General features: G+C 41.7%; 2 protein-coding genes across 2 annotated transcripts in view; both read left to right on the top strand.

Moving 5' to 3' along the window:
- Positions 1-7446, top strand: part of LOC112068353 (glucose-6-phosphate exchanger SLC37A1) — a 39362-nt gene extending 31916 nt beyond the window's left edge. Inside the window, exons 19-20 of the mRNA XM_070438111.1 lie at positions 249-325; positions 6237-7446. Coding sequence (XP_070294212.1) covers positions 249-325; positions 6237-6252 — 93 coding nt within the window. The 3' untranslated portion in view covers positions 6253-7446. The remainder of the gene's footprint in view (positions 1-248; positions 326-6236) is intronic.
- Positions 7447-8346: 900 nt separating this feature from the next.
- LOC112068339 (high affinity cGMP-specific 3',5'-cyclic phosphodiesterase 9A) overlaps positions 8347-27499 on the top strand; it is a 51534-nt gene continuing 32381 nt past the window's right edge. The window contains exons 1-4 of the mRNA XM_070438112.1: positions 8347-8856; positions 17707-17777; positions 18333-18410; positions 18870-18913. Coding sequence (XP_070294213.1) covers positions 8794-8856; positions 17707-17777; positions 18333-18410; positions 18870-18913 — 256 coding nt within the window. The 5' untranslated portion in view covers positions 8347-8793. The remainder of the gene's footprint in view (positions 8857-17706; positions 17778-18332; positions 18411-18869; positions 18914-27499) is intronic.

Here is a 27499-nt window from a genome sequence, read left to right on the forward strand (position 1 = left end):
TTTAACGTGTGTGGATTTCATGGAATGAGGTTTTAACGTGTGTGGATTTCATAGAATGAGGTTTTAACATGTGTGGATTTCATGGAATGAGGTTTTAACGTGTGTGGATTTCATGGAATGAGGTTTTAACGTGTGTGGATTTCATGGAATGAGGTTTTAACGTGTGTGGATTTCATGGAATGAGGTTGTAACGTGTGTGGATTTCATGGAATGAGGTTTTAATGTGTGTGGATGTGCTTTTTCTGTAGCTGTTGCTGCGGCTGGTGACTAAAGAGCTGACCTCTTCTAACGTGGTTAAACCTCGGTCTGGCAGCACAACAGTAGAGTAAGTGACTTCTCTCTGTTTGGTGTGTATTCTACTTATTGTACTAGGGTGGTATCCAGGCTTGATAATCATGATTGAGGCCACTGATCATGTTCTATGTTGATGTTCTACGATCATACCACCAAGACATGCTAACCTCCTCTGTTATTGGTCAAAGTGAGATGTTACCATGTCTTGGGGGTATGATCTTTGACCCTCTGTAACACTTTCTCAATCATCATTATTCACGATTCATTCAGGATTATCTGTAATCATGGTAGCATCCACGTTATAGTAGAAGTGTTAAGAAATGTATTATATTGTTATTTATAATAAAAGTTAACTCCAAAATGACACACTACATTATTTACCATTTAATTTCTATTGGGCACAAAATTATCTGAAACGCAACTAAAACTAATTGCAAATGCATCCAACAAGTTTGTAGTCACAAGCTTGATGTAGTGATGATGATAGGAATACCGGACCAAATACTACACTTTTGACTACTTTATTTATAACTCTTTAGAGGTGTCAATTTTGACGTGTAACTTTTTGAGAGAAGACAAATGTATTACTTGTTAAACAAAATCTTTCTTTGAGCAATTGTACAGTGGCAAGTATGTGAACCCTTCGGAATTACCTGGATTTCTGCATAAATGTTTCTTAAAATTTGACTAAGTCACAACAATAGACAAACACAGTGTGCTTAAACTAATAACACACAAATTATTGTATTTTTCTTGTCTATATTGAATACATCATTTAAACATTCACAGTGTAGGTTGGGAAAAGTATGTGAACCCCTAGGCTAATGACTTCTCCAAAAGCTAATTGGAGTCAGGAGTCAYCTAACCTGGAGTCCAATCAATGAGATGAGATTGGAGATGTTGATTAGAGCTGCCTTGCCCTATAAAAAAACATTTACAAAATTTGAGTTTGCTATTCACAAAAAGCATTGCCTGATGTGAACCATGCCTCGAACAAAAGAGATATAAGAAGACCTACGATCAAGATTTGTTGAATTGAATAAAGCTGGAAAGGGTTACAAAAGTATCTCTAAAAGCCTTGGTGTTCATCAGTCCATGGTAAGACAAAGTGTCTATAAATAGAGAAAGTTCAGCACTGTTGCTACTCTCCCTAGGAGTGGCAGTCCTGCAAAGATGACTGCAACAGCACAGTGCAGAATGCTCAATGAGGTTAAGAAGAATCCTAGAGTGTCAGCTAAAGACTTACAGAAATCTCTGGAAGATGCTAACATCTCTGCTGACGAGTCTACAATACGTAAAACACTAAACAAGAATGGTGTACATGGGAGAACACCATGGAAGAAGCCACTGCTGTCCAAATAAAACATTACTGCACGTCTCACGTTTGCAAAAAAGCACCTGGACGTTCCACAGCGCTACTGGCAAAATATTCTGTGGACAGATGAAACTAAAGTTGTGTTGTTGTTTGGAAGGAACACACAACACTATGTGGAGGAAAAAAGGCACAGCACACCAACATCAAAACCTCATCCCAACTGTAAAGTGTGGTGGAGGGAGCATAATGGTTTGGGGCTGCTTTGCTGCCTCTGGGCCTGGACAGCTTGCGTTCATCGACAGAAAAATGATTTCCCAAGTTTATCAAGACATTTTGCAGGAGAATGTAAGGCTATCTGTCCTCCAATTGAAGCTCAACAGAAGTTAGGTGATGCAACAGGACAACAACCCATTAGACAGAAGTAAATCAACAACAGAATGGCTTGAACAGAAGAAAATACACCTTCTGGAGTGGCCCAGTCAGAGTCCTGACCTCAACCCAATTGAGATGCTGTGGTATGACCTCAAGAGAGCGGTTCACACCAGACATCCCAAGAATATTGTGGAACTGAAACAGTTTTGTAAAGAGGAACGGTCCAAAATTCCTCCTGATCGTTGTGCAGGTCTGATCCGCAACTACAGAAAACGTTGGTTTGAGGTTATTGCTGCCAATGGAGGGTCAACCTGTTATTAAATCCAAGGGTTCACATACTTTGTKCAACCTGCACTGTGAATGTTTACACAGTGTGTTCAATAAAGAKATGAAAAAAGTATAATTGTTTGTGTGTTATTAGTTTAAGCAGACTGTGTTTGTCTATTGTTGTGACTTAGATGAAGATCAGATGAAATTATATGACCAATTTATGCAGAAATCCAGGTAATWKTAAAGGGTTCACATACTTTTTCTTCCCACTGTATTACTATAAAATAATATAATTATCTAAATGTTTTGACCATACAATATAGCTCAATATTTTAATTATTTTATACAGTCATTTTTGCTCATCTTTATCAAGGGTGTTAATAGTTTCGGAACCCCCACTGTATGTCACAGAAAAACTGATAAGTCAGTCAGATGAACTCGTGGATACCATTTTTATGTCTGTGTGTATTATGACGGAAGTTAGAGGTGGTTTCGCGAGTCAATGCTAATTTAGCGTTAGTACGATGATTGGAAGCTTCAAGGTTATTATAGTAAACGAAAACTGAAACTAGAATTGGAGAAACTATTTAGTAAACTGAAATAAAATAATTAAAAACTTTTGAAAAACTAAAACTATACTGAAACGGGGCGGCAGCGTAGCCTAGTAGTTAAAGCGTTGGACTAGTAACCGAAAGGTTGCAAGTTCAAATCCCCGAGCTGACAAGGTACAAATCTGTCGTTCTGTCCCTGAACAAGGCAGTTAACCCACTGTTCCTAGGCCAACATTGAAAATAAGAATTTGTTCTTAACTGACTTGCCTAGTTAAATAAAGGTAAAATAAATAAATACTGAAACTATTATATTTCACTGTGAAACAAACTAAACTAAAAAAACATTGTTTAATTGTATTTTTTTATTCTAAAATCAAATCGGGTTTTCAACCTTTTTTTCCTAATGAGCTTTGTAAGCTTTTGAATCTGGCGGGTAAATGCTGACAGTAGATGGCAATCTTTCAAATAGGCCTGGCTTGTGTATCACTGTCACTAGCTATCACTAGCTATCACTAGCTATCACTAGCTATCAGGGACAAAATCTGAGGGAGGTCGCGGACCATAGCTGCAGCAAACCCAACACCAGCAGTGGCCGATCGCAAAAGGCAAAGCACTAACAAAGTAGTTAACCCACTGTTCCTAGGCCAACATTGAAAATAAGAATTTGTTCTTAACTGACTTGCCTAGTTAAATAAAGTTTTTTTTTTTTTTTAAATACAAAAAAGGGGAAACACCCAACCAATGTTAAAGTTCATCTGAACAGCACCCACAAAGAATTTCAGGATAAAGACGAGGTGAGACGGGCATTTTTTTAAATTACATTTATTTAGTTTTTGGAATTCGGGTCATGATTCAACTCCTAGTGTCATATGAACACACACAAGACATGGAAAATTGGTTGAATTGCATTAAATTAGCATTAACAAACAAGACGGGTGTGAACAGTTTGGGGTCGGGGGTTTGTTACTATGCCGATAAATGACAATATCCATCTGGAACTTTGCCACCTAGGAAATGTGTGTGACCAAACCATCTCAAAAAGTACTGGAGTACCCCTGCTATAGGCCTACAACACATACATGGCATAAGGCTACTCTCTGTCCCTAACACTAAAACTGAAACTAAATCATATAAAGACTAAATAATAAATGCTTTTATCAAACTGAAATGGAACAGGTAAATCAAGTCGGAAAACTAACTGAAACTAAACTGAATTTCAAATAGAAATAAAAATCACAAAACTATAAGGTACGCTACAGGTACGTTAGCGTATGCATCAAAAGGTGTTATCCACGAGTTCATCTGGCTAAGTAGAAAAACTGCTTAATTGCCAGAATCTTACATGCTTTTTATTAGAAAAGGTTTTAACTAATTCCACGAGGAAATCCATATCAAATGATCTACTATGCCGCGTTCAATCCACCAAATTCCCAGGTATCCTTATTGAGGGGGAAAATCGTATTTAAATTCTCTCCGATAAAATTGCAAAAGCTATCGGTGTCATGGGACGAGTTCAACATCTCATCCCAAGAAAATATTTGTTTTTATCTGTAGCCTAATACACCTTTAATCTATTATTTTATCTCAGATTGCAATGTAGTCTGGGCCACTACTTATAAAAACAACCTCAATAACATCTTCCTTCTCCAAAAACGTTTTGTGAGGATAGCAACTCACTCAGACAGTCGTGCCAGTTCCTCGCCTTTTTAAATCCTCAATATTTATGTCAACCAACTTCAAGTGTGTCTGTTTTTGTATTCCAAATCAAAATGAATCTACTCCCTGTTTCTTTCCAAACACTATTCAAATTCAATATTCAGGTTCATCATTATTCTACAAGAACTGCCAGCGATCTCCACATCCATTTTTTCCGTACAAGATTAGGTCAATCTTCCATCACATCCGTTTTTTTTGGAACAGTCTCCCAGACCATCCAATGATGTATATAAGCCCTGGATTGCTGGTGTTTAGTATTGGCCATTTGAAGCCTCCAGTCGGCCATATTGGCGCTCCACAGTAGGAGCAGTCTTCCATGTGAATGCATGGCATTGTACAGTATTTCAATTAAATGTTTCAAGGACAAAATTACATGGATTTAAGTATTTTTTTGTTTGTTGCTGTAGTGGGGACAATAACACTAGTAATCTCAAAAAAATTATACTTTTAAGYAAAAAAAATMTAAAGAATTTTTTCATTTTTTTTATATTTATGTTTAGCTCACATCATATAACTTAAAAGTGTGCATTATGGTGTATGTAATAGATGTTTTTACAATGGTGGGGGAGTGCCAAGACGGAGGAACGGTGGCTTCGAAACAGCGCCCGCTGTTAGTCATCTAGTGTGTTTATATAAGTTATTGGAACCACCTCCTGCATTGCAACTCCTTCAAATACAAAATGAACGAATATCTACTAGACATTCCATACAATGACTCATCCCAATAACCTTCTGCCATATATCCATAACAATTATGCTGATTTGTGATTTGGACTGGCTGAGAAAAGCTGCCTGCCTGTCTGTCTTGTCCCGACTCCCGATCCCTACACGTTCATTTCTATGGGACAGCTGGAGATCGAATTTCAATATTGAAACAATGTCAGAGAGAAAGCAAGGTTTATACAAATCTCCACTATTGTAAACCAATTGCTAGTCTAAAAGAAATGGGAGATGATATCTAGATGCTTTTTATAGTGGAGATCAAGTTTATTAATTGTCTGGCTGGGCTGATGAGACAGTGGCTTGCACAGTGAGATGGAACAGAGTAAATAGCCATTTCAGCATCATAGATTTAGCTGGTGGTAACTTGTGGAATAGACACTGGGCTGGAATGCAGTTTTAACCAATCATCCTTCAGGATTAGACCCACCCTTTGTATAAATCCCATTATTAACTGGGTGGTTCGAGCTTGAAAGCTGATTGGATGACAGCTGTGGTATATCAGACCATATACCACGGGTATGACATCATTTATTTTTACTGTCCTAATTACGTTGGTAACCAGTTTATAATATCAATAAGGCACCTCTGAGTTTGTGATATATGGCCAATATACCACGGCTAAGGGCTGTATCCAGGTACTCCGCGTTGCGTCGTGCTTAAGAACAGCCCTTAACCGTGGTATATTGGCCATATACCACACCCCCTCGTGCCTTATTACCTAGGCTATTACCTAGGCAGAAGGTTCTGTCATTTATAATTATTCATTTAACTTGAACCTCCTTTCTCTTTATTTTTTTACCTGGTTCATCATGTTTTCATTTTTTCTTTCTGTAAATCTATTTGTTTCTTATATAAGGATACTTTTTTTTGCTTTTGTTCTATAAACATTTGAAAGTGAGAAGTGCCTTAATGAGCATCTCATGTTTTTTTTACCTCATGCAAATAAATAAATCCTAGTCACTGATCCTGTCTGTTTTTCTGATTCTCTCTTGTAGGATGAAGGAGCACTAAGCACTTTGCACTAACTCCAGACAGAGGAGTGAACAGACTGTCCCTCAGCACAGACACACACGCTGCATCTTATACCACTAACCTGTACCTCCGTCCAGTAACTGAACTGAGCTAGTGTGAAGAAGCAGCAGCTCCTTAGAACTGAATTCAAGCCGATTGAAGATTCGGTAACAAGATAATAAGCAACCAACCAAGCCATCCAAAGTTCCTCTGAGCACGTACCACTAGAACGTTTGTTTTACTTGTTCTACAGCACACTGGGCCTTAAAAATATATATATATATTTTACTGTCAGGTCTGCCTTATGGAACCAAAGATTGTGTGGAAATGCATTATAATTTATATGAAATTATGATTATAATTTTTTWAAAGTTGGCATTATATTATTCTGTTCTGTGGTGTATTTTCTCTGTAAATGAAGTATATGCAGGTACTGATATGTTGTATTTTTATATGATCACCAAATGATGTTTATTATGTTTGGTGACTTCAATCCTATGAATGTAACATTTGTGATTGAGTATGAAATTCTATATACCAACTCTAACTGATGAGGAGGATCAATCATTTCTCAATAAGCTTTCTTTAGGCAGTGCAATGTTGAAAACGATAGTGATGTTATTTTATGTAGATGTAGAATATATCAAATGCCATCATCCCAAACCTTAAATGCTCATATAAAGTGAGTTAATTTATTCTGCCTCTAGAATGTGAACATTTTGAATGTGTTCCTTTTGACTAATGCCTGCTAACTCAAGTCCTTTAGAGTGTAAAAAGCACAAAATGCCAAATGAGTGAAGAAATGTAGGTGATAATCATCTTTAAAAAAAATWATCTATATTCTTAACTTTCATGATGGCACATGATGCAGAGGCTGTGGTCAATTCCAATTCACTTCCTGTATTAAACAGAATTGAAATGGAATAGACCCCATCCAACATCATGTCCATTTTATTTATGTGGAGATGGAGCACATCTTGGTGGAAGATAAAACGTTCATCTAAGTGCTTCAGTGGTAGTACTTGAAATACTGTGTGCCTTTTGTTGTTTTGTCGGGCAGTTGCTTTGTTCAGTTACGTATATGTGAGCCTTACTTGATTACTATAGCTACATGGTCTTGGTGACAATTGTAGAATTGTAATGACCTCTTGGTATATAAATAAAATAAAAAGATGGCATGTCTGCGTTACCAAATTCTCTGGAAGCCTCTATACCCGAAGCAAAATATCTGTCAATCTTGGTTTCAAAGCATAATGTTGAGTTGTTTTGTCAACCAGACTAAATGTGTTCCAGTCAGGGTGAAGAGTGGTCTGAAGTCTAGCTGTCTCAGCTGGAGGTGGCAGATAAAAACAAAAAACTACACTTTCGACAACTAGTCCTCCACTGAACTGACTCATTCTCTCTCGTACTGCAGGACAAATCACATGATTTATTATTTTCTGAAACGGTCCTGTAATAAACATTAACAGTCCTTAACAAATCAGTCATTATAACTGGTGGTTAGCTGCTCATGTTGTGCCTAAATAAACCAGAAGGTAATTATTCAGGATTATATGGCTAAATTCAATTAGTGTTTATTGAAGGTATAATTAGTATATTGTTTTGATCGTCGATGACTCATCTGACATGCATCACAAAACTGAGCTGACTCGAGTCTGCAAAACTGGATATGTTACCGAGTGAAGCTCACAGGCGGGCGCCCACGCAAGAAACTAAATTCAATTTGAAACTTCCCTTTTCACGGTGCTTGCTCTTGGCTTTGGTTATCTCTCGTTAGCTCATATCCTACAGTTTATATAGATAGACGATTTTAATAGCCATACTCAGGGTAGAATTTAGCCGGTGTTTTTAAAAGTTGGATGAACGTAGCGGACAGACAAATCGACTGCGTTCTGGGGGTTGAGTGGGCGACCTGCAGGCAAACCTTTCCCAGCCGCGCCTGCTTCCTTGAGACCCAGTAACTATGGCGATGAGAGCGAAAAAACGCACTGGGCATGCCAGTTCAACGTTTAATTTTGATTTAGGCCTACATGTGGTTGAGTTGTCAACTAACGTGAATTCAACGTGAAATCAATCAAACATTTCACCCTGTCATTGGATTTAGGTTAAAAGTGGAAAAAAATACGAAATTCTCTTAAATTGTTGACTTTGCTAATCCAATCAGTTTTCCACATTGATTCTACCTCATCACATGGCATTTTTTGGTTTAAATGACATGGAAACAACGTTGATTGAAGCAGTTTTTGCTCAGTGGGAAACTATAATTCCTGCTCTCCAGGGTATGTGCGATTATTGAGGGAGGCTGAGACGGACGGGAGGGGGAGAAGAAAGGGAGTTTATGAGATGAGAGATAGTTAGGTAAGTGACGGAGAGAGAGATGATGTTGAAACGCTAATTTAATTTCCCCATTCAAAGACGCACCGACGGCTCTCGGGGGGGGGTATCCAACTCGACCACCGACGGAGCGGTAGCCTATAGCCCGCATTCCGAATCCTCGACCTAGGCAACGGCGAGAGAGGCTAGAGGGGAGGAAAGAGAGAGATGGGATCAGCTTCGTCGGTGAACCGAGTAATCTACCTGGACGTCGATGGCAGAATTCAGAAGGTAAACTGTCAATCAACCGTTTTATATCGTGTCAGCCTGATTCATCATCAACTACTAAACCCTTCCATGTACCTTGCAAGAGGTCCAATATTGCATGAGAAATTAGGAACAAAGGTGCAATGATAGTTTTGCTTTTATATAGGATAACCTCGATGATCATACTATTAATAATAACAATTCAATGAAAGTATTCTCACATGTTGATGCATATCGAAAAACAGAATTTTCAGAAAATCCTGTACATTGGACACATTCACAGTCATCTCTTGCTTCTTATGGTGAGTTCTCATAGTTCTGAGCTGTAGTCCGAGTTTGACTGTGTTACATTGTATTTTTGTCATTAGGTCTGGTTGGTTTCACATTGCCAAATGTCAAACGAACAAAAATTGCAAAACAAAACCACGTGTCCATGCAAGTAATTTGTTTATTGGACAAATATGCTCACGTTAAATCAATGTATGACTATCATGAAGCATCACTTAATTTAAACTTTCGATTTGGTCTTCCAACAACATGCGGGAGGAAAATGCGACGTGAATAGTCTATATTCAGTAGCCTATCCCTGATATAGCTCTCCCCTAATCTGCATCGGATGCGCTCATGTATGAGCTTCAAATCACATCATGTTTCAGAGATGTCAAATTATGACGACGAGTGCATCATGTTGTTGAACGACCAAAGCGAAGTAATAGATGGGGACACACAAGTGATACTTCATGATAATCATAAATGGATTTAACGTGAGCATATTTGTCCAATAAACAAATGACTTGCATGAACATGCGGTTTTGTTTTGAAATTTTATACTGAACAAAAATATAAACGCAGCATGTGAAGTGTTGGTCCCACGTTTCATGTTCTGAAATAAAATATCAGACATTTTCCATACGCACAGAAACCTTATTTCTCTTAAATGTTGTGCACAAATTTGCTTACATCACTGTTAGTGAGTATTTCTACTTTGCCAAGATAAACCATCCACCTGACAGGTGTGGCATATCAAGAAGCGGATTAAACAGCATGATCATTACACAGGTGCACCTTGTGCTGGGGGCAATAAAAGGTCACTCTAAAATGTGCAGTTTTGTCACACAACACAATGCCACAGATGTTTCAAGTTTTGAGGGAGCGTGCAATTGACATGCTGACTGCAAGAATGTCCACCAGAGCTGTTGCCAGAGAATTTAATGTTAATTTCTCTACCATAAGCCCCCTCCAACGTCATTTTAGAGAATTTGGCAGTATGTTGAACCGGCTCACAACCGTAAACCACGTGTAACCACGCCAGCCCAGGACCTCCACATCTGGCTTCTTCACCTGCGGCATCGTCTGAGACCAGCCACCCAGACGGCTGATGAATCTGTGGGTTTGCACAACGGAAATATTTCTTCACAAACTGTCAGAAACCGTCTCAGGTAAGATCATATGCGTGCTTGTCGTCCTCACCAGGGTCTTGACCTGAAGGTGAATATTTTTCAGTGTTGTAACTGACTTCAGTGGGCAAATATTCACCTTCGATGGCAACTGGAGCGCTGGAGAAGTGTGCTCTTTACAGATGAATCTCAGTTTCAACTGTACCGTGAAGATGGCACACAGCCTGTATGGCATTGTGTGGGCGAGCGGTTTGCTGATGTCAACGTTGTGAACAGAGAGCCCCATGGTGGCAGTGGGGTTATGGTATGGGCAGGCATAAGCTAAGGACAATGAACACTATTGCATTTTGTCGATGACAATTTGAATGCACAGAGATGCCGTGACGAGATCCTGAGGCCCGTTGTCGTACCGTTCATCCGCCGCCCTCGCATTATGTTTCAGCATAATGTGAAACATGATGCAGCCCCATGTAACAAGGATCTGTACACAATTCCTGGAAGCTGTAAATGTCCCAGTTCTTCCATGGCCTGCATACTCATCAGACATATCATCCATTGAGCATGTTTGGGATGCTCTGGATCGACGTGTATGACAGCGTGTTCCAGTTCCCACCAATATCCAGCTACTTCACACAGCCATTAAAGAAGAGTGGGACAACATTCCACAGGCCACAATCAACAGCCTGATCAACTCTATGCGAAGGAGATGTCGTGCTGCATGAGGCAAATGGTGATTCGTACTATCGCTCAGAACTGTGTGAAAACGCCCTTTCACTCTCTCAATTTCAATTCAATTTAAGGGCTTTATTGGCATGGGAAACATATGTATACAATGCCAAGCAAGTGAAATAGATAATAAACAATAAAACATGCACTGTAAACATTTTTTTTCTCTCGCTCTCTCTCTCTCGCTCTCTCTCGCTCGCTCTCTCTCTGTCTCTGTGTGTGTGTAACATTTGCTTCTTCAGCAAATCAAGTTTTGAAACATTGCACTATTTTTATGAACCTGCGTGGAATGGCAAAATACTTGTAGATGTAGCGTAACATTTTGGTAAAAGCATGATCGCCTATCAATAATTTAAGTGGGCAAAATAACAGTCTTAGAGCTAATAGTTTTTGCGGTTGCTTAGAAGGAGGGAGTACAGGTTGAAGAATAACTCCTTTGAGGATTAACATAAGAGGACCAGCTTTTTACAGGGTCTACTTTGCTGGACCATTGTATAGTTCTGGAACTGTTCTGGAACTGTCTATGTAGACTGCCACTACCATACTTTAAGACCATCTTCTGTCGTTTTAAAACATGTATGTAGTTTACGTCTCTTTATTATACACGCCATGCTGGATTCTAGGGATCGATTGTTCAGGTTTCTTACTCGAGCAAAACCTCAGCAAATCTTAACTGGAGATACATCTAAAACCTTTGATTAAATCACGTGGAATACTTGCTATATGACACCTCAAGTGACATACATGCATCTAATATTAGGATTTGGCCCAAAGACAATTTTGATAATGTGGCCACGACCTCCCTAATCTCACCCAGTCTGTATCTGTTGTACTCCATGTGAACTACCCTCCACAAACACAGCTGGTATAGTGGGTCTAGACCCCGTCCAGAGATCTGTTTACACGTAGGCCTACACCCAGTGGAGTAGAGGAGACTGAAGACCAGGACCATAAAGAAGCCATATAAAGACCTTTTATGATGCTCCGATGGCTCTTTGCATTTATTGCAGTTCGTGTCACTTTTTCTACAGCTGTTCTATAGTTCTCTTTTTGATGTTTCTCTGTGAGCTTGTTTGGCCAGTTGTTATAGGATATGCTGTGGTGTATAGGCTAGTAGTCTGTGAATCCACATCGGTGAGCTCATAGAGATAGATCCATTTATTTCTGTTTGAGCTGTTGTTCTCTATTTCTGATGTTGATCTGTTTGTTCGTTTGTCATTGGTCAGTTGTTGCTTGGGAAAAAATATGGCACCTTGTCTCTTACTCTCTACCGCTGTCATTCTCTCTCTTTCTCTCTCCCACTGTCATTCTCTCTCTTTCTCTCTCCCACTGTTATTCTCTCTCTCTTTCTCTCTCCTGCTGTCATTCTCTCTCTTTCTCTCTCCCACTGTTATTCTCTCTCTCTCTTTCTCTCTCTCTCCTGCTGTCATTCTCTCTCTTTCTCTCTCCCACCCTGTCATCTCTCCCTCTCTCCTTCTCTATTCTCTCTCCCTCTCTTCTTCTCTCTCTGTCCCCTCTCTTTCTCTCTCCCACTGTTATTCTCTTCTCTCTCTTTCTCTCTCCCGCTGTCGTTCTCTCTCTCTCCCTCTCTCTTACTCTCTACCGCTGTCATTCTCTCTCTTTCTCTCTCCCACTGTTATTCTCTCTCTCTCTTTCTCTCCTCTGCTGTCATTCTCCTCTCTTTCTCTCTCCCACTGTTATTCTCTCTCTCTCTTTCCTCCTCTCTCTGCTGTCATTCTCTCTCTTTCTCTCTCCGCTGTCATTCTCTCTCCTCTCTTCTCTCTCTTTCCTCTCCCTCTCTTTCCTCTCTCTCCCCTCCTCTTTCTCTCTCCCACTGTTATTCTCTCTCTCTCTTTCTCTCTCCCGCTGTCGTTCTCTCTCCCTCTCTCTTTCTCTCTCCCGCTGTCGTTCTCTCTCTCTCCTCTCTCTTTCTCTCTCCCGCTGTCGTTCTCTCTCTCCTCTCTCTTTCTCTCTCCCACTGTTATTCTCTCTCTCTCTCTCCCTCTCTCTTTCTCTCTCCCACTGTTATTCTCTCTTCTCTCTCTCTCCCCTCTCTCTTCTCTCTCCCACTGTTATTCTCTCTCTCTCTCTCTTTCTCTCTCCCACTGTTATTTCTCTCTCTCTCCCTCTCTTTCTCTCTCCCACTGTTATACTCTCTCTCTCTCCCCTCTCTTTCTCTCTCCCACTGTTATTCTCTCTCTCTCTCCCCTCTCTTTCTCTCCGCTGTCGTTCTCTCTCTCTTTCTCTTCTCTCTCCCACTGTTATTCTCTCTCTCTCCCCCTCTCTTTCTCTCTCCCACTGTTATTCTCTCTTTCTCTCTCCCGCTGTCGTTCTCTCCCTCTTCTTTCTCCCTCCTGATGTCATTTTCTCTCCCTCTCTCGTCCTCTTGTGTCTGTGACACTTCATTTTCTCATACTGTTACTGGTATCAATCTCTCACACCACATTCTCTCTCTTCTTTCCTTTCTCTCCCTCTCCTTTGTCTCTCTCCCTCCTTTCCTTTGTCTCTCTCCCTCCTTTCCTTTGTCTCTCCTTCCTTTATCTCTCTCCTTTCCTTTATCTCTCTCCTTTCTTTCTCTCCCTCCCTCCTTTCTCTCTCTCTCCTTTCCTTTCTCTCTCTCTCCTTTTCCTAAGGCTAGCTTTTTCAAACAGAAATTGCTCCTTAGCACTAATTCCAAAAAGTTTTGGGACACTGAAGTCCATGGAAAATAAGAGCACCTCCTCCCAGCTGCCCACTGCACTGAGGATAGGAAACACTGTCTCCACCGATAAATCTACGATAATCGATCATTTCAATAAGCATTTTCTACGGCTGGCCATGCTTTCCACCTGGCTACCCTACCCCGGCCAACATCTCAGCCCCACCTGCAGCAGCTCCCCCCCCCCCCCCCCCCCGCTTCTCCTTCACCCTAGACATGCTGATGTTCTGAAAGAGCACCGTACCTTCTCCACTATGCAATTTTGTCTGTTTGTAACCAGCTTTTTGTCTGTTTCCTTAATCCATCTCGGGGCAGGGCACTTTCTAAGGAGCATCTTTCTCATTGGATTGTTGAGGCTATCTCGCTGGCACATGACAGCAAAGGACAAGGGTTGCACATTTATCCGGGTTACCGGATAGACCCTGTGGGTTTGAGCCTTGGGCTGCCATGGTTCATCGACTCTGGTCGATGATATGTACCGTGCATGTGCCGACAGGTGTTCTGTTGTTTTGGACTTGCGGTTTCTGACATTTCAGGCTTGCAAGGTAAGTACTGTTCTTGGAACCGTGGGGTCTATGGGTCAGTCCACATGGCCAAGTTGCAGCAGGTTTTGGTTCCCTATATGGGTCTCTGACAGTTTAGGTCTCATGAGGCTCTGACAGTTCAGGCTTCTCGGGTAAGTATTAGCGGAAAAGGAGGCTTCTGTCAACCCTATTTGGAGCCTGTGTGCTTGGGCTGCTGTGGGCTCCTAGTTTGGTACCCTCTGAGCCGGCTTGGGGTGTGATTGTATGTTTTACAGAGTGACCGACTGAAAGGAACGTACAGTTATGAATATAACTACTGTTCCCTGAAGGAGAGAATGAGGTATAACCAGTGGCGACCCTTCATTCAGAGCCCCACCTGTTTAGCACGTTATTTTGACATTAATACGTGTCACATATCAATTTGCAAACAATGTAATAAAGCGGCATACAAACTTGGTCTCTTTTTTGCTTTCTTGAGTAAGGCCGCTCCAAAATGCAGGTGTTTCAGCCTAGCTCAGTGCTTTCTGTGGTGGTGGGGAAGCCAGCGGAAAATACACAGTGTAGGGGTTGGTAATGTTTTCAGTTGCGCCGTGATTGGGTAATGTTCTCTAGTTGCGCCGTGATTGGCTCAGTATTCTATCACTCATGGGGACACTACATCACCGCCAAGTCTAAGGGTAGAGCTCGAAAATTCAAGCCCCTTGGGTGCTGCCATAGAGTTACGTTAGAAGTGCCCATGCAAGAATGCTCAAGGTCATTGGCCACAGATAAAATCACGTCATATATACAGTAGCTTTGATTGGACTGTCAACATCATACTTTCAAAATCTTAGCTAGCAATCTAGCAGTCATCATCACGAATCAAGTCGACAATCTATTGGCAAATGCTTTTTAATCCTTGTCATATGAAGATAAATAATGAAGAGAAATTGTAGATAAAACGTATTGGCGTTCATTGGACATAAACATTACACGACAAGTTGGAAATCGCTAATTCAACAACGAGAGGTTTGGAAGGAATTAGTGGCTAACTGCAAGCATTTGCAAAGCAATCACTAGCCTGCTATTCAGTGGAGTGGGCTTGTGGTTCCAAGTCTGGGTTTAAGGGTCTCTTTTCCAAGCTTAAAAGGATAAACATTCCACATTGCCAATGCTGTCAATCCAGCATAACTTCTGCAGGTCTCAAAACAACTGTAAACTCAGAACTGGGAAATCTGACTTCTGTGAGTTCAAGACAACTGGAACTCAGGAAAAAACTGAGTTCTGACTGGGGAAAAAAACGTTTTGAACGGTCATCCAACTCAGAATTGCAAGACGGGAATTCGGGCCTCTTCCAGAGCTCTGACCTGAAGATCACTGACGTCATCATGATTCGACCTTGTTTTTTCCGTGTTCCCAGTTGTCTTGAAAGCACCATAAATCCAGAGAATGACAGACTTTGATGACAAAATTTGCCTACGAAGGACCGCCGTGCCACCTTCCTTTTCAAGTGAGCACAGCAAGCTGTTAGTAGCCCATGTGCCTCCCCCTAATAATTTGGTCCCTGTTCTGACTTCGTGGTGCACATATAGCCTGTTTTAGAGAAATGTAATCACTGAATGTTGTAAGAGCTTTCATTGTCTTCTTATATGCTCCCTTTATTTGTCCTACGGTTCTGACTTGGTGTACAGGGAGAATACTGTAAGAACGGCCCATGTTCTGAATTCTGTCGCTGTACATTTCAAAAGTGCTGAGCAAATAGTTATATTGACAACGTCCATGTAGCTCGCTCATTAATGTCGTAATCTAAATTATGGATTGCCTGTATCCGCTCGTCGTCCCCTTATGCCATAGCTTGTACATCTCAATTGTCAGTAGAAACCACATTTGTTTAAGCAAGTCAGCCATATCAGCTATGTTTTTTTTTTAAAGGCAGTACATGAAGCTGATTGAACTGTTTCGCTGGCAGACAAGGTTGCCGCTGATCGCCAGGTGTAGTAGTGGTAAGGTGTTGGGACTCTGATTTTGGGACAGCGTTATGTAGGCCCTAACAGTTTGTGGGCACCATTTGTCACCGTTATTCATGTATCGTTTAGTGTTTTGTTTTGGAGTGGCTTTGCCCCACCAAGATTTACACTCAAATCCCCACTGGGTATATCATATTTTGGCCCCGTGCCGTCAGGGTGTTTGGGCTTGATGAAGAGCGGTACTGAATGGAGGAAATGACTGCAAGCCCCGGTATTATAGACAGGAAGGCAAGGCTTCCGAGGGCGGGCTCGGCATCCATTGGCTAGTTGGGCGTGATTTGTTTCTTCAGGTGAATAGGATTGGTCGTTGACTCCCCATAGTATGGTATACCTCATTCCCTTCTTCAGAGAACAATAGTTATATTCATAACTGTACGTTTTGAAAATCAGTTTTTTCTTCTTTTAATTCTACCCTGTTATGTCACAGAGAAGCATTTTCTAGGACCTTATCTTTATAACCTCATATCATAGAAATGCACTGTTTTCACATAATGTAGACACTGGTTTCGTTCCGGAGATAACAATTATGAGATTTTAAAGTGGCGGAATTGCCCTTTTAACGTTGCACTTGAAAACGCTCTTGATCTAATGCTTGACTCATAGAACAGCTACAGTAAGTGTGTCGTTGTATGCTTTTTTTTTTTACCCTCCTGCGTCACTTTATACACAGAAGATCTCCGCTAAACATAGAATCACATGGTTTATCCACGACCTCCGAAAACTGCAGAACAAATTTGACAAAAAAATGCAAAAAAATTCTGGGTCAAAGTCATCTGTCTTGGTGAAGCTGGTTAGTGAAGCTTGGGGCTGGGGTTGACACTAGAAAWGACTGACTTGTCACTGTTGATGACGGCACTCAACCTTGTTTGGAACGCAATACAAGGAGAAGGATGAGGGCGGGATCGGGGGAATCTGCATATTTGTCATTAAAAGAAAAGCCCAGAATGGGAGACCTGCCAATAGACACCAGGCAGAGTCCTTTTCAAATCAAATCAAATTGTATTTGTCACATCCCCCGAATTCAACCCGTCTACCCTTACCGTGAAATCCTTACAAACCCTTAACTCTATTTCCTTAAAACCGCATTGTTGGTTAAGAAAATATTTACTAAATAAACTAAAGTTAAAAAAAWTTTTTTTATAAAAAGTAACACAATAAAGTAACAATAATGAGGCTATATACAGGGGGTACCGGTACCGATGTACTCTGAGGACTGTTGTAGAACAAGCTGACTAAATACACTGGTTTGCTGTACCACCCTGATCATTAGGAAAGTATTCCACATCTAGTAACAGTATCAGCATCTCCAACATCTATTTACATAATACTGTATGTGTCAACATTTTCAATATATTCTAGAAATGCTTTCTCCCTTATATCCACACACATGATGGTTGTTATATGAACATGAATGTTTTGCCTCACATGCCAAACATGATGTACTAAGTGTGGACTCTGTTTTACATTTTGACATCATTATATATTTTCGATTATCACTATGTTGCATGCTACTGTTCCCATAGGTGGTCTTCAGCAGATTCTGCAGCCGGTACGATATCAGAGAGTTATTTTGCACCGCTCTGGGTATCCCAAGGTAATGCTTTGCTCAGCCCTCTTTTCCTCTCTTTGGTCTAAAGTATTTGTCTTGATCCTTTTAATTTTCATGTACGCTTGACTGGTTTTCTACTAAAGCAATAAGGCACCTTGGGGGTTTGTGGTATATGGCCAATATACCACGGCTAAAGGCGGTTCTTAGGCACGACGCAGCGTGGACTACCTGGATACAGCCCTTAGCCGTGGTATATTGGCCATATACCACAAACCCCCAAGGTGCCTTATTGATATTATAAACTGGTTACCAAGGTAATTTGAGCAGTAAAAATGCTATAACACGGCTGTCAGCCAATCAGCATTCAGGGCTCAAACCACCCAGTTTCTAATGTCGTTTTGACAATCACTTCTATTAGATGAGGACACAACCATAATGAAAAGATACAAGGTCATAGGTCCCAGTAGTCTTGACCAATCTCTCGCTTGGTTTCTTTGATTTGATATTTGGAATGTGCCAAAGACACCTACACCCTCTTCATTGAACTTTAGTGGGACACATCCTCAGAGAGAGTGTCCCTGCTTTGTCTGTTTTGGACAGGAACACCACCATGTCTCTGCTGGACTCCACAGGAGCCATGGTGTCCATCGACCCCACCATGCCACACAACACCGAGAGGTAGGCGCTGTCGCATTCACATTTACAGCAGAACATTACACATTTGGTCCGTGAAGGTACGATCTGTCATTTCAGCAGCCTAAGCTCACAAGCATAATAAATTATGTTCTTCAAGGGTTAATGGTTATATCATTGAAATGTCCATTGAACAGAAGGACATATCCCAGATTGTGCCCTATTGCCCAGGGTTAGTAAAAAACACTATCAGATCCAAGGTCAGGGTGAAACAGTGAGCCAGATACCGCTCACACACACACACACACACACACACACACACACACACACACACACACACCCAACAACAACAACACACCAACGTGTCCTCACACTTCAGACGCTGAGTAAGACAGTGGGAGGAAGAGGAGAGGACATTGACAGCACGTCTAATTAGAAGGTACAGTATTTGAGTGCTGCACAACACTTCCTGTCTAAACTTGTGTGTGTTTGTGTGTGTTAAAGGTCACCGTACAGCATGGTGCCCCTGACTGGTGGACAGCTAGCTGGTGAGTCCTAGTGGGCCAGGGGTTTTCACACGCTGGCTACGCAAATAGACACACATGGCTGACAAGCACATACCAAATTAGCATATATTTTTTTTATTTAACTCGGCAAGTCAGTTAAGAACAAATTCTTATTTACAATGACGGCCTACACCGGCCAAATCCAGACGACGCTGGCCAATTGTGCGCCGCCCTATGGGACTCCCAATCACAGCCAGTTGTGATACAGCCTGGATTCGAACCAGGGTGTCTGTAGTGATGCCTCTAGCACTGAGATGCAGTGCCTTATACTGCTGCGCCACTCGGGAGCACACACGTGTAAATTTTGCCATTATTTAGTCTTAGTTATTTTGATTAAAATATAATTTGAATAATGATTTAGTCTAGTTATTGTAAAATGATGAAGGCAGTGGCCCATTTTAGTCAACTAAATGCCCTTTATTTTAGTCACATCACATTTGTATTGCCTCATTAACCTGTATTACAGTTTTTCCCAATTGCTAAAACACAATTTTGCAAACTAGGCTGGTTTTATCAAAATACTTAACACAATTCACACACCCAAACTGCAAAATACCTCATATATCCTGCAAAATGAAGCCCTGCAACCAAAACTACATATAGCATTATCAAAATCAAACGTTTGCACGAAATGGCACACACTTCATTCATATTACCAGATTTTTGTCTAACCAACTATACACTGTTGGGCATAACGAAAAGCACTCATCTTTAGTATGCTTTGCCATAATACTAAAATAGTTCAAATTGTAGAAAATTTTGCAGATACACACACATGCTGTTGAAACATTTTTTTATTTATTTTTTCACCAAACAAGTCAGTGCAACATATGCACAGCAGATATATTTACATTGGACTGAACAAAAATATGCTCACAAAAAAACAGTAAACTGAAAAAGAAAAAAGGCAGCATCTTGCCACACAGCTGGGTCTGGCCACAACGCCTCGTCCACATCACAGGCAATATCTCCCCTTGCCAGACATCGAGGGAAGAAGCACCTTGAGTGCCTTATCCATCCCTGAATCGCACCCACATCAATCTCATCACATGCCTCTTCCATAGCCTGCACAAGAGGCATGCGCACAAAGACCTGCCGGTCGTATACCTTCCACCGCCATGCCGAAAATAACTCTTCTATGGGGTTCAGAAATGGTGAGTATGGTGGGAGGTATTGCACGAGAAATGGTGGGTGGTCAGCAAACCAGTTTTGGACTGGGACTGCACGATGAAAGCTCACGTTGTCCCATACTACAACGTACCGGGTTCTTTGATGGTCTGCATCATTCATACGCTCTGGTGGTATGAGAATGTTGTGGAGTCTGTCCAGAAATGTGAGAATATGGGCTGTGTTGTATGGTCCAAGGTTGGCATGACGGTGGAGGGCACCATGCGTATTGGAGATGGCAGCGCACATTGGACGTTGGCCAGGAACATCTATAATGGCTCGGTGGCCAATGACGTTTCTCCCCCTTCTTCTGGTCTTTGCTAGGTTGAACCCAGCCTCATCTATAAAGATGAACTCATGTGGGATTGCATGAGCATCCGTTTCCAGTACTCCCTGAAAACAAAGAACAAAAGCAGTCATTATGGTGTTATCCAGTACACTGGGAAACAATGTTGCGTGTAGTGTACTGCAGTCAATATTGTACTTACATCCACATATGCTCGTCTGACCTCTTTGTTTCTTTGAGAGTTTCTCTCAAACGGCACCTTATAAAGTTGTTTCATTCTGATTTGGTTTTGCTTGAGAATGCGAGCCAATGTGGACAGTGGTCCTCTCCTTCCAACAGCCGTTACAGACAGACTGACTCGTTGAATGTTGTTGAATATGGTGTTGTCTTGGATGATGTGGCTTTGAATTTCTCGTAATCTGATTTCATTATTTTCCAAAACCAAGTTTACAATGGCAGCTTCCTGTACCCCGGTGAACATTTGGCCCCTTCCTCCACCATGGTTGCGTCTCTCAGTCCTTTAGAAAAACAAAAAAACAAAAATATAGGGCTTGGACAATGCAGCCTAAAGATATTTCCCCCACAGTAGAGTAAATTCTACAGGAAATTTGTGCAGTTAGGGTATGACATCAGCCATTCATGAAGTAAACAGGTGTCACCCAACTGATACACTATGACATGGGGTGTATTACATAGTGTGAAAGAAATGTTGGTTACATACCTGTACTCCAGTCTAAATGTCCGGATGACACAGGCGACAGTAAAACGGCTCAAGTTGGGCTGCACTCTCTGTCCAGCCTCTCGCATTGTCAGCCCATGGTGGATGACATGATCAACTAAGGTTGCTCTGATTTCATTTGAAAGTTGTTGTCTTCTTTGGCCATGAACTCCTCTACCCCTACCTCTTCCTCTCTCTGCAACGGCTTCCATTGTTATTGTAAAACAAAAAGGTGCTCACCTGTGGTCTTTTCATAGTGCTTACTTCCTGATTGAAGTGGTAACAATTAACCATTGAGGTGTTTGGCCAGGTGGCACATGTATTGGCCAATTAGCTCATGTAGTGTCATTGTGAATGGCAGTGTTTTGAAATGGCAAACATGTGACTTTATGTCAGATTGTTGTGTCTTATGCAGAGAGCCGTGTGCAGTGCATTTAAAAAGTGCCATTTTGAATTGCTAAATGTGTGTAAAGCAGAAAATGTTGTTTAGACTTTTGGAGACTTGAGAAYAGGTTTTGCTCTCTGTGTGTCAGTTTAAATAATTGTGCTGTGCATGTCATTTTAGTGTGTTAGCAATTMGAAAAAACTGTAAACATAAATCCCTGACTTCCATGAGCACAAACACACATCGCCTTGTCCTACACTCTTAAAATAAAAGGTGCTATATAGATCCTAAAAGGGTTCTTCGGCTGTCCCCACAGGAGAACCATTTGAAGAACCATTTTTGGTTCCAGTTAGAAGCTTTTTTGGTTCCATGTAGAACCCCTTATTATTGTTACTGTTCAAGGAAGGATCCTGAATTTTCTGCATTGTGTTGTTCAATAGAGATTCATTTGCCTACATCTTGATGTGCACTAATATCATAGGCTAATTTACTTTGCGGCTAATTCACCACATTAGGAAGTGAAAACTCAAAACAAATGAGTTAGATCGCTAACACTAAATATAATACCTACTGCTATGTATTCATCTAAAAGTACATTTAAAATAGTTGCTATTCAGCTCAATGGTAAGAGATAACAAATTATAATTATACCCAACTAATTATACCCACAGAAAGCGAACAACAGTAGTTGTTTCCAAAGCTATATACTGTATGTATTTCCCAAAAATAGATTTTGAAATTATATATAGTACAATCAGAAGCCTTTTTCTGTCTACCGGAGAGCACATCAAGAGGCTCGCTCATCACAGCAGCAGGCCCCAGTGGAACAGGCCCCAGTGGAACAGGCCCCCAGTGGAACAGGCCCCCAGTGGAACAGGCCCCAGTGGAACAGGCCCCAGTGGAACAGGGCCCAGGGACTGGGCAGACACTTTCATTACAGGAATCATGAGCATAATTCACGTCACTGTTTGACCAAATAATGATTTTAGCCACCACAAAAAAAAGTGATGTTTTGAAACTTTTGAGTGTGGTGGCCGTGTAATGAATGTTCAGCTCACACTGATACGACCATTAAATAGAAATGTAACTCGCACAGCCAAGTGAATGGGTCGCAAAATGCCACTAAATGGTTGCAGTCTGGAGCCCTGTCCCTTGACATACTGTAGCTGTATTGTAATCAAAGGTCTGTCAGTAGTAGTGGTCTGACAGGTTGTAGCAAACTAACTAGCTAGCATTATCTATCTGTTATTACCTGAGCGTATTCTGCTCTAAACGTGAATGCAACAGCGCCTACCTCTCGGTGTGGCGTGGTGGAGTCGATGATATATATTGACATAATGAGCTTTCAGATGTCTCTCCATGTTGGTAGTATTTTCCCCAATGATGTACATTGTACATTAACCCCTTTTTCCACATTTTGTTACGTTACAGCCTTATTCTAAAATTTATTGCATTGTTTTTTTTCCTCATCAATCTACACACAATACCCCATAATTTATCCAAAAAAAAAAAAACTGAAATACCACATTTACACAAGTATTCAGACCCTTTACTCAGTACTTGTTGAAGCACCTTTTGGCAGTGATTACAGCATTGTGTCTTCTTGGGTATGATGCTACAAAGCTTGGCACACCTGTATTTGGGGAGTTTCTCCCATTCTTCTCTGCAGACCCTCTCAAACTCTGTTAGGTTGGATGGGGAGCATCAGTGCACAGCTATTTTCAGGTCTCTTCAGAGATGTTCGATCGGGTTCAAGTCCGGGCTCTGGCTGGGCCACTCAAGGACATTCAGAGACTTGTCCCAAAGCCACTCCTGCGTTGTCTTGGCTGTGTGCTTTGGGTCGTTGTCCTGTTGGAAGGTGAACCCTCACCCCAGTCTGAGGTCCTGAGCACTCTGGAGCAGGTTTTCATCAAGGATCTCTCTGTACTTGCTGCGTTCATCTTTGCCTCAATCCTGACTAGTCTCCCAGTCCCTGCCGCTGAAAAACATCCCCACAGCATGATGCTGCCACCACCATGCTTCACCGTAGGGATGGTGTCATCCAGACGTGACACTTGGCATTCAGGCCAAAGAGTTCAATCTTGGTTTCATCAGACCAGAGAATCTTGCTTATCATGGTCCGAGAGTCTTTGGGTGCCTTTTGGCAAACTCCAAGCGGGCTGTCATGTGCCTTTTACTGAGGAGTGGCTTCCATCTGGCCACTCTACCATAAAGGCCTAATTGCTGAAGTGCTGCAGAGATGGTTGTCCTTCTGGAAGGTTTCTCCCATCTCCACAGAGGAACTCTAGAGCTCTGTCAGAGTGACCATCAGGGTCTTGGGCAACTCCCTGACCAAGGCCATTCTCCCGCGATTGCTCAGTTTGGCCGGGCGGCCATCTCTAGGAAGAGTGTTGGTGGTTCCAAACTTCTTCCATTTAAGAATGATGTCCACTTGGGGACCTTCAATGCTGCAGACATTTTTTGGTACCCTTCCCCAGATCTGTGCCTCGACACAATCCTGTCTCAGAGCTCTACGGACAATTCCTTCGACCTCATGGCTAGGTTTTTGCTCTGACATGCACTGTTAACTGTGGGACCTTTATATAGACAGGTGTGTGCATTTCCAAATAATGTCCAATCAATTTAATTTACCACAGGTGGATTCCAATCAAGTTGTAGAAACTTCTCAAGGATGATCAATGGAAACAGGATGCACCCTATAGAAATCAATTTCCAGTCTCATAGCAAAGTTGTTTTAGTTTTTTTATTATACATTTGCATAAATGTCTAAAAACCTGTTTTCGCTTTGTCATTATGGGGTATTGTATGTATATTGTTGAGGAAATTGATAAAATAAAACAATTTTAGAATAAGGCTGTAACGTAACAAAATGTGGAAAAAGTCAAGGGGTCTGAAGACTTTCTGAAGGCACTGTATATAAACRCTGTATTGCTGATGCTATTTATTGGTCATTGAGAGGCTTTGTAGCCACCYGTCGGCCATATTGGCATTCCTCAGTATTTCAATTCAATGTTTCGAAGACAAAATTACATGTATGTATTTTTATTTTATTTATATTTTTTGTCGTGGGGACAGTAACAATAATAATCTCAAAAACATTATACTTTGAGGAAAATGTTTTTACATATTATTTTTTCATTTCTTATTTTTATGTTTTAGCTCACATTTAAAAGTATATATTAAGGAAGTGGTCACCAACCTTTTCTGAGCCGAGATCACTTTCTGGGTCAAAATGCAGGTCGAGATCTACCGCTCAGAATAACAATCATGAACCTATTAAAAACAGTACTGTAGCAATGAGGTTTGTGCAGTAGGCTAGAGGCTCAATACATTGTCTATTTTTGAATTGCCCTACCAATGTTCTTCTCAGACCATTTTACACAATTCTTGGAAGCTAAAAATGTTCCAGTTTCTTCCAGGCCTGCATACTCACCAGACATGTCACCCATTGAGCATGTTTGGGATGCTCTGGATCAACTTGTACGACAGCGTGTTCCAGTTCCTGCCAATAATCCAGCAACTTAGCACAGCCATTGAAAGAGGAGTGGGACAACGTTCCACAGGCCACAATTAACAACCTGATCAACTCTATGTGAAGGAGATGTGTCACGCTGCATGAGGCCGTGCCTCACACCAGAATACTGACTGGTTTTGTGATCCACGCCCCACCTTTTTTTTAAGGTATCTGTGACCAACAGATTAAATTTCTGTATTCCCATTCATGTGAAATCCATAGATTAGTGCCTAATTTAATTTATTTCAAATGACTGATTTCCTTATATGACTGTAACTCAGTAAAATCTTTGAAATTGTTACATGTTGCGTTTTTATATTTTTGTTCGGTGTATGTTGTAATATACAGGGCGCATTTGGAAAAGAGACCTAAGTCTCAATAAGTCTTCCCTGTTAAAATATAGATTAAATAATGCATTTTCTATAGCTTCCAAAATTTTTTTTTACAATGGTGGGGGAGAGCCAAGATGGAGCACGTGGCTTTAGCACAATGGTGGGGAGGCCAAGATGGAGAGGTGGTTTAGCACAATGGTGGGGGAGGGCCCAAGATGGAGGCACGGTGGCTTTAGCACAATGGTGGGGAGGACAGATGAGCACGTGTTAGCATGCTGGAGGAGGGCCAAGATGGAGGCACGGTGGCTTTAGCACACATGGTGGGGGAGGGCCAAGATGGAGGCACGGTGGCTTTAGCACAATAGTGGGGAGGGCCAAGATGGAGGCACGGTGGCTTTAGCACAATGGTGGGGAGGGCCAAGATGGAGGCACGGTGGCTTTAGCACAATGGTGGGGGGCCAAGATGGAGGCACGGTGGCTTAGCACAATGTGGGGAGGGCCAAGATGGAGCACGGTGGCTTTAGCACAATGGTGGGGGAGGGCCAAGATGGAGGCACGGTGGCTTTAGCACAATAGTGGGGAGGCCAAGATGGAGGCACGGTGGCTTTAGCACAATGGTGGGGAGGGCCAAGATGGAGCACGGTGGCTTTAGCACAATGGTGGGGGAGGGCCAAGATGGAGGTACGGTGCTTAGCACAATGGTGGGGAGGGTCAAGATGGAGGTACGGTGCTTTAGCACAATGGTGGGGGAGGGCCAAGATGGAGGCACGGTGGCTCAACACAATGGTGGGGAGGCAAGATGGAGTACGGTAGCTTAGCACAATGGTGGGGAGAGCCAAGATGAGGTCCGGTGAGCTTTAGCACAATGGTGGGGAAGGGCCACAAGATGGAGGCAGGTGGCTTTAGCACAATGGTGGAGGAGGGCCAAGATGGAGGCACGGTGGCTTCAACACAATGGTGGGGGAGGGCCAAGATGGAGCACGGTGTCTCAACATAGCGCCCTATGGTCATTGCATCGTCTTATTGAATCGACACGATAAGTAAAGCGGCTCCTTTTCTACGGTGCATGTACCACCAGGAGAGTCATGAGGTCCACCATTATTTGCATCAGTGATTTGTAACCTGGGCATGGTATTTATTTTCCACCAATTACAGCATTGAAACATTGCAGTGAGAAAGCCTTACAATTCTGTAAATGCCATGCATGCTTTGATTGGACCAAACAAATAACACTGAAATGCTCTCAATCTCTCCAAAACATCTTGTCCAGTCCACTTACTAGTTAAACATCTTGTCACAGACAAAATCTAGTCAGCCGAAATGAAAAATCTGTTTATCTGGGTTATTTAGTCAGTTATCGTCTCGTCAATTGCCACTGAAAAATAGATGTTTGACAAATATATTTATGAAAGTACCACACACACACACTAACCACATACCTGACGTGCAAACAGCACATAAAGGAGCATAATCAATAACATGTTAGGCAATAGACACACTTAGACAACACACACACACACACTCATTTCATTAACTGTCTTGCTTGGTTACACAACATATTGTCCTCATCACTCAAACACAGAGCACACAGACAGACCAGCTCAACATCTGGGGGGAAAAAAGTCCATAAACAACAGGTTTTGTCTTTGTTCCCAATCTTTACTGCAATCACCTGTTTCAATTCCACATCACTCAAATGGGTTTTTTATTACAGCGATGTAACCTTCTGGGTAGTGATGCGACACACACTTATCTGTGGCTGTCGTGGAGGCAGGCTTAGTGTGGTCCTAACCTCTGACCCTGGTGAAACAGTGTTCTAGCGTTTAATGTGACACGGTGTCAATGGGATAGCAATAATGTGATATAGTGTACAACGGGATAGCGTTTAATGTGACACGGTGTGCAAGGAACCCGCCAACCGGTGGTTTTACTAGTTCACATACCTGCACTTTTATTGGCCTCTCAGGTGAACTTTTGGCCACCACTTTGTCTCGCAACAATAGCAGGGCTGTGTTTTTGTCATTAGTTATTTTCTGTGCGTAGGAAGGGGAATTATCAGTGTCTTGTTAAGATATCAAGCTGGCACCACTCAAACACCACTACTGTATCAGCTGGCACCATCTCCAAACACCACTACTGTATTCAGCTGGCACCATCACCAAACAC

Source organism: Salvelinus sp. IW2-2015, unplaced genomic scaffold, assembly GCF_002910315.2.
Source record: "Salvelinus sp. IW2-2015 unplaced genomic scaffold, ASM291031v2 Un_scaffold463, whole genome shotgun sequence".
Lineage (NCBI taxonomy): Eukaryota > Metazoa > Chordata > Actinopteri > Salmoniformes > Salmonidae > Salvelinus > Salvelinus sp. IW2-2015.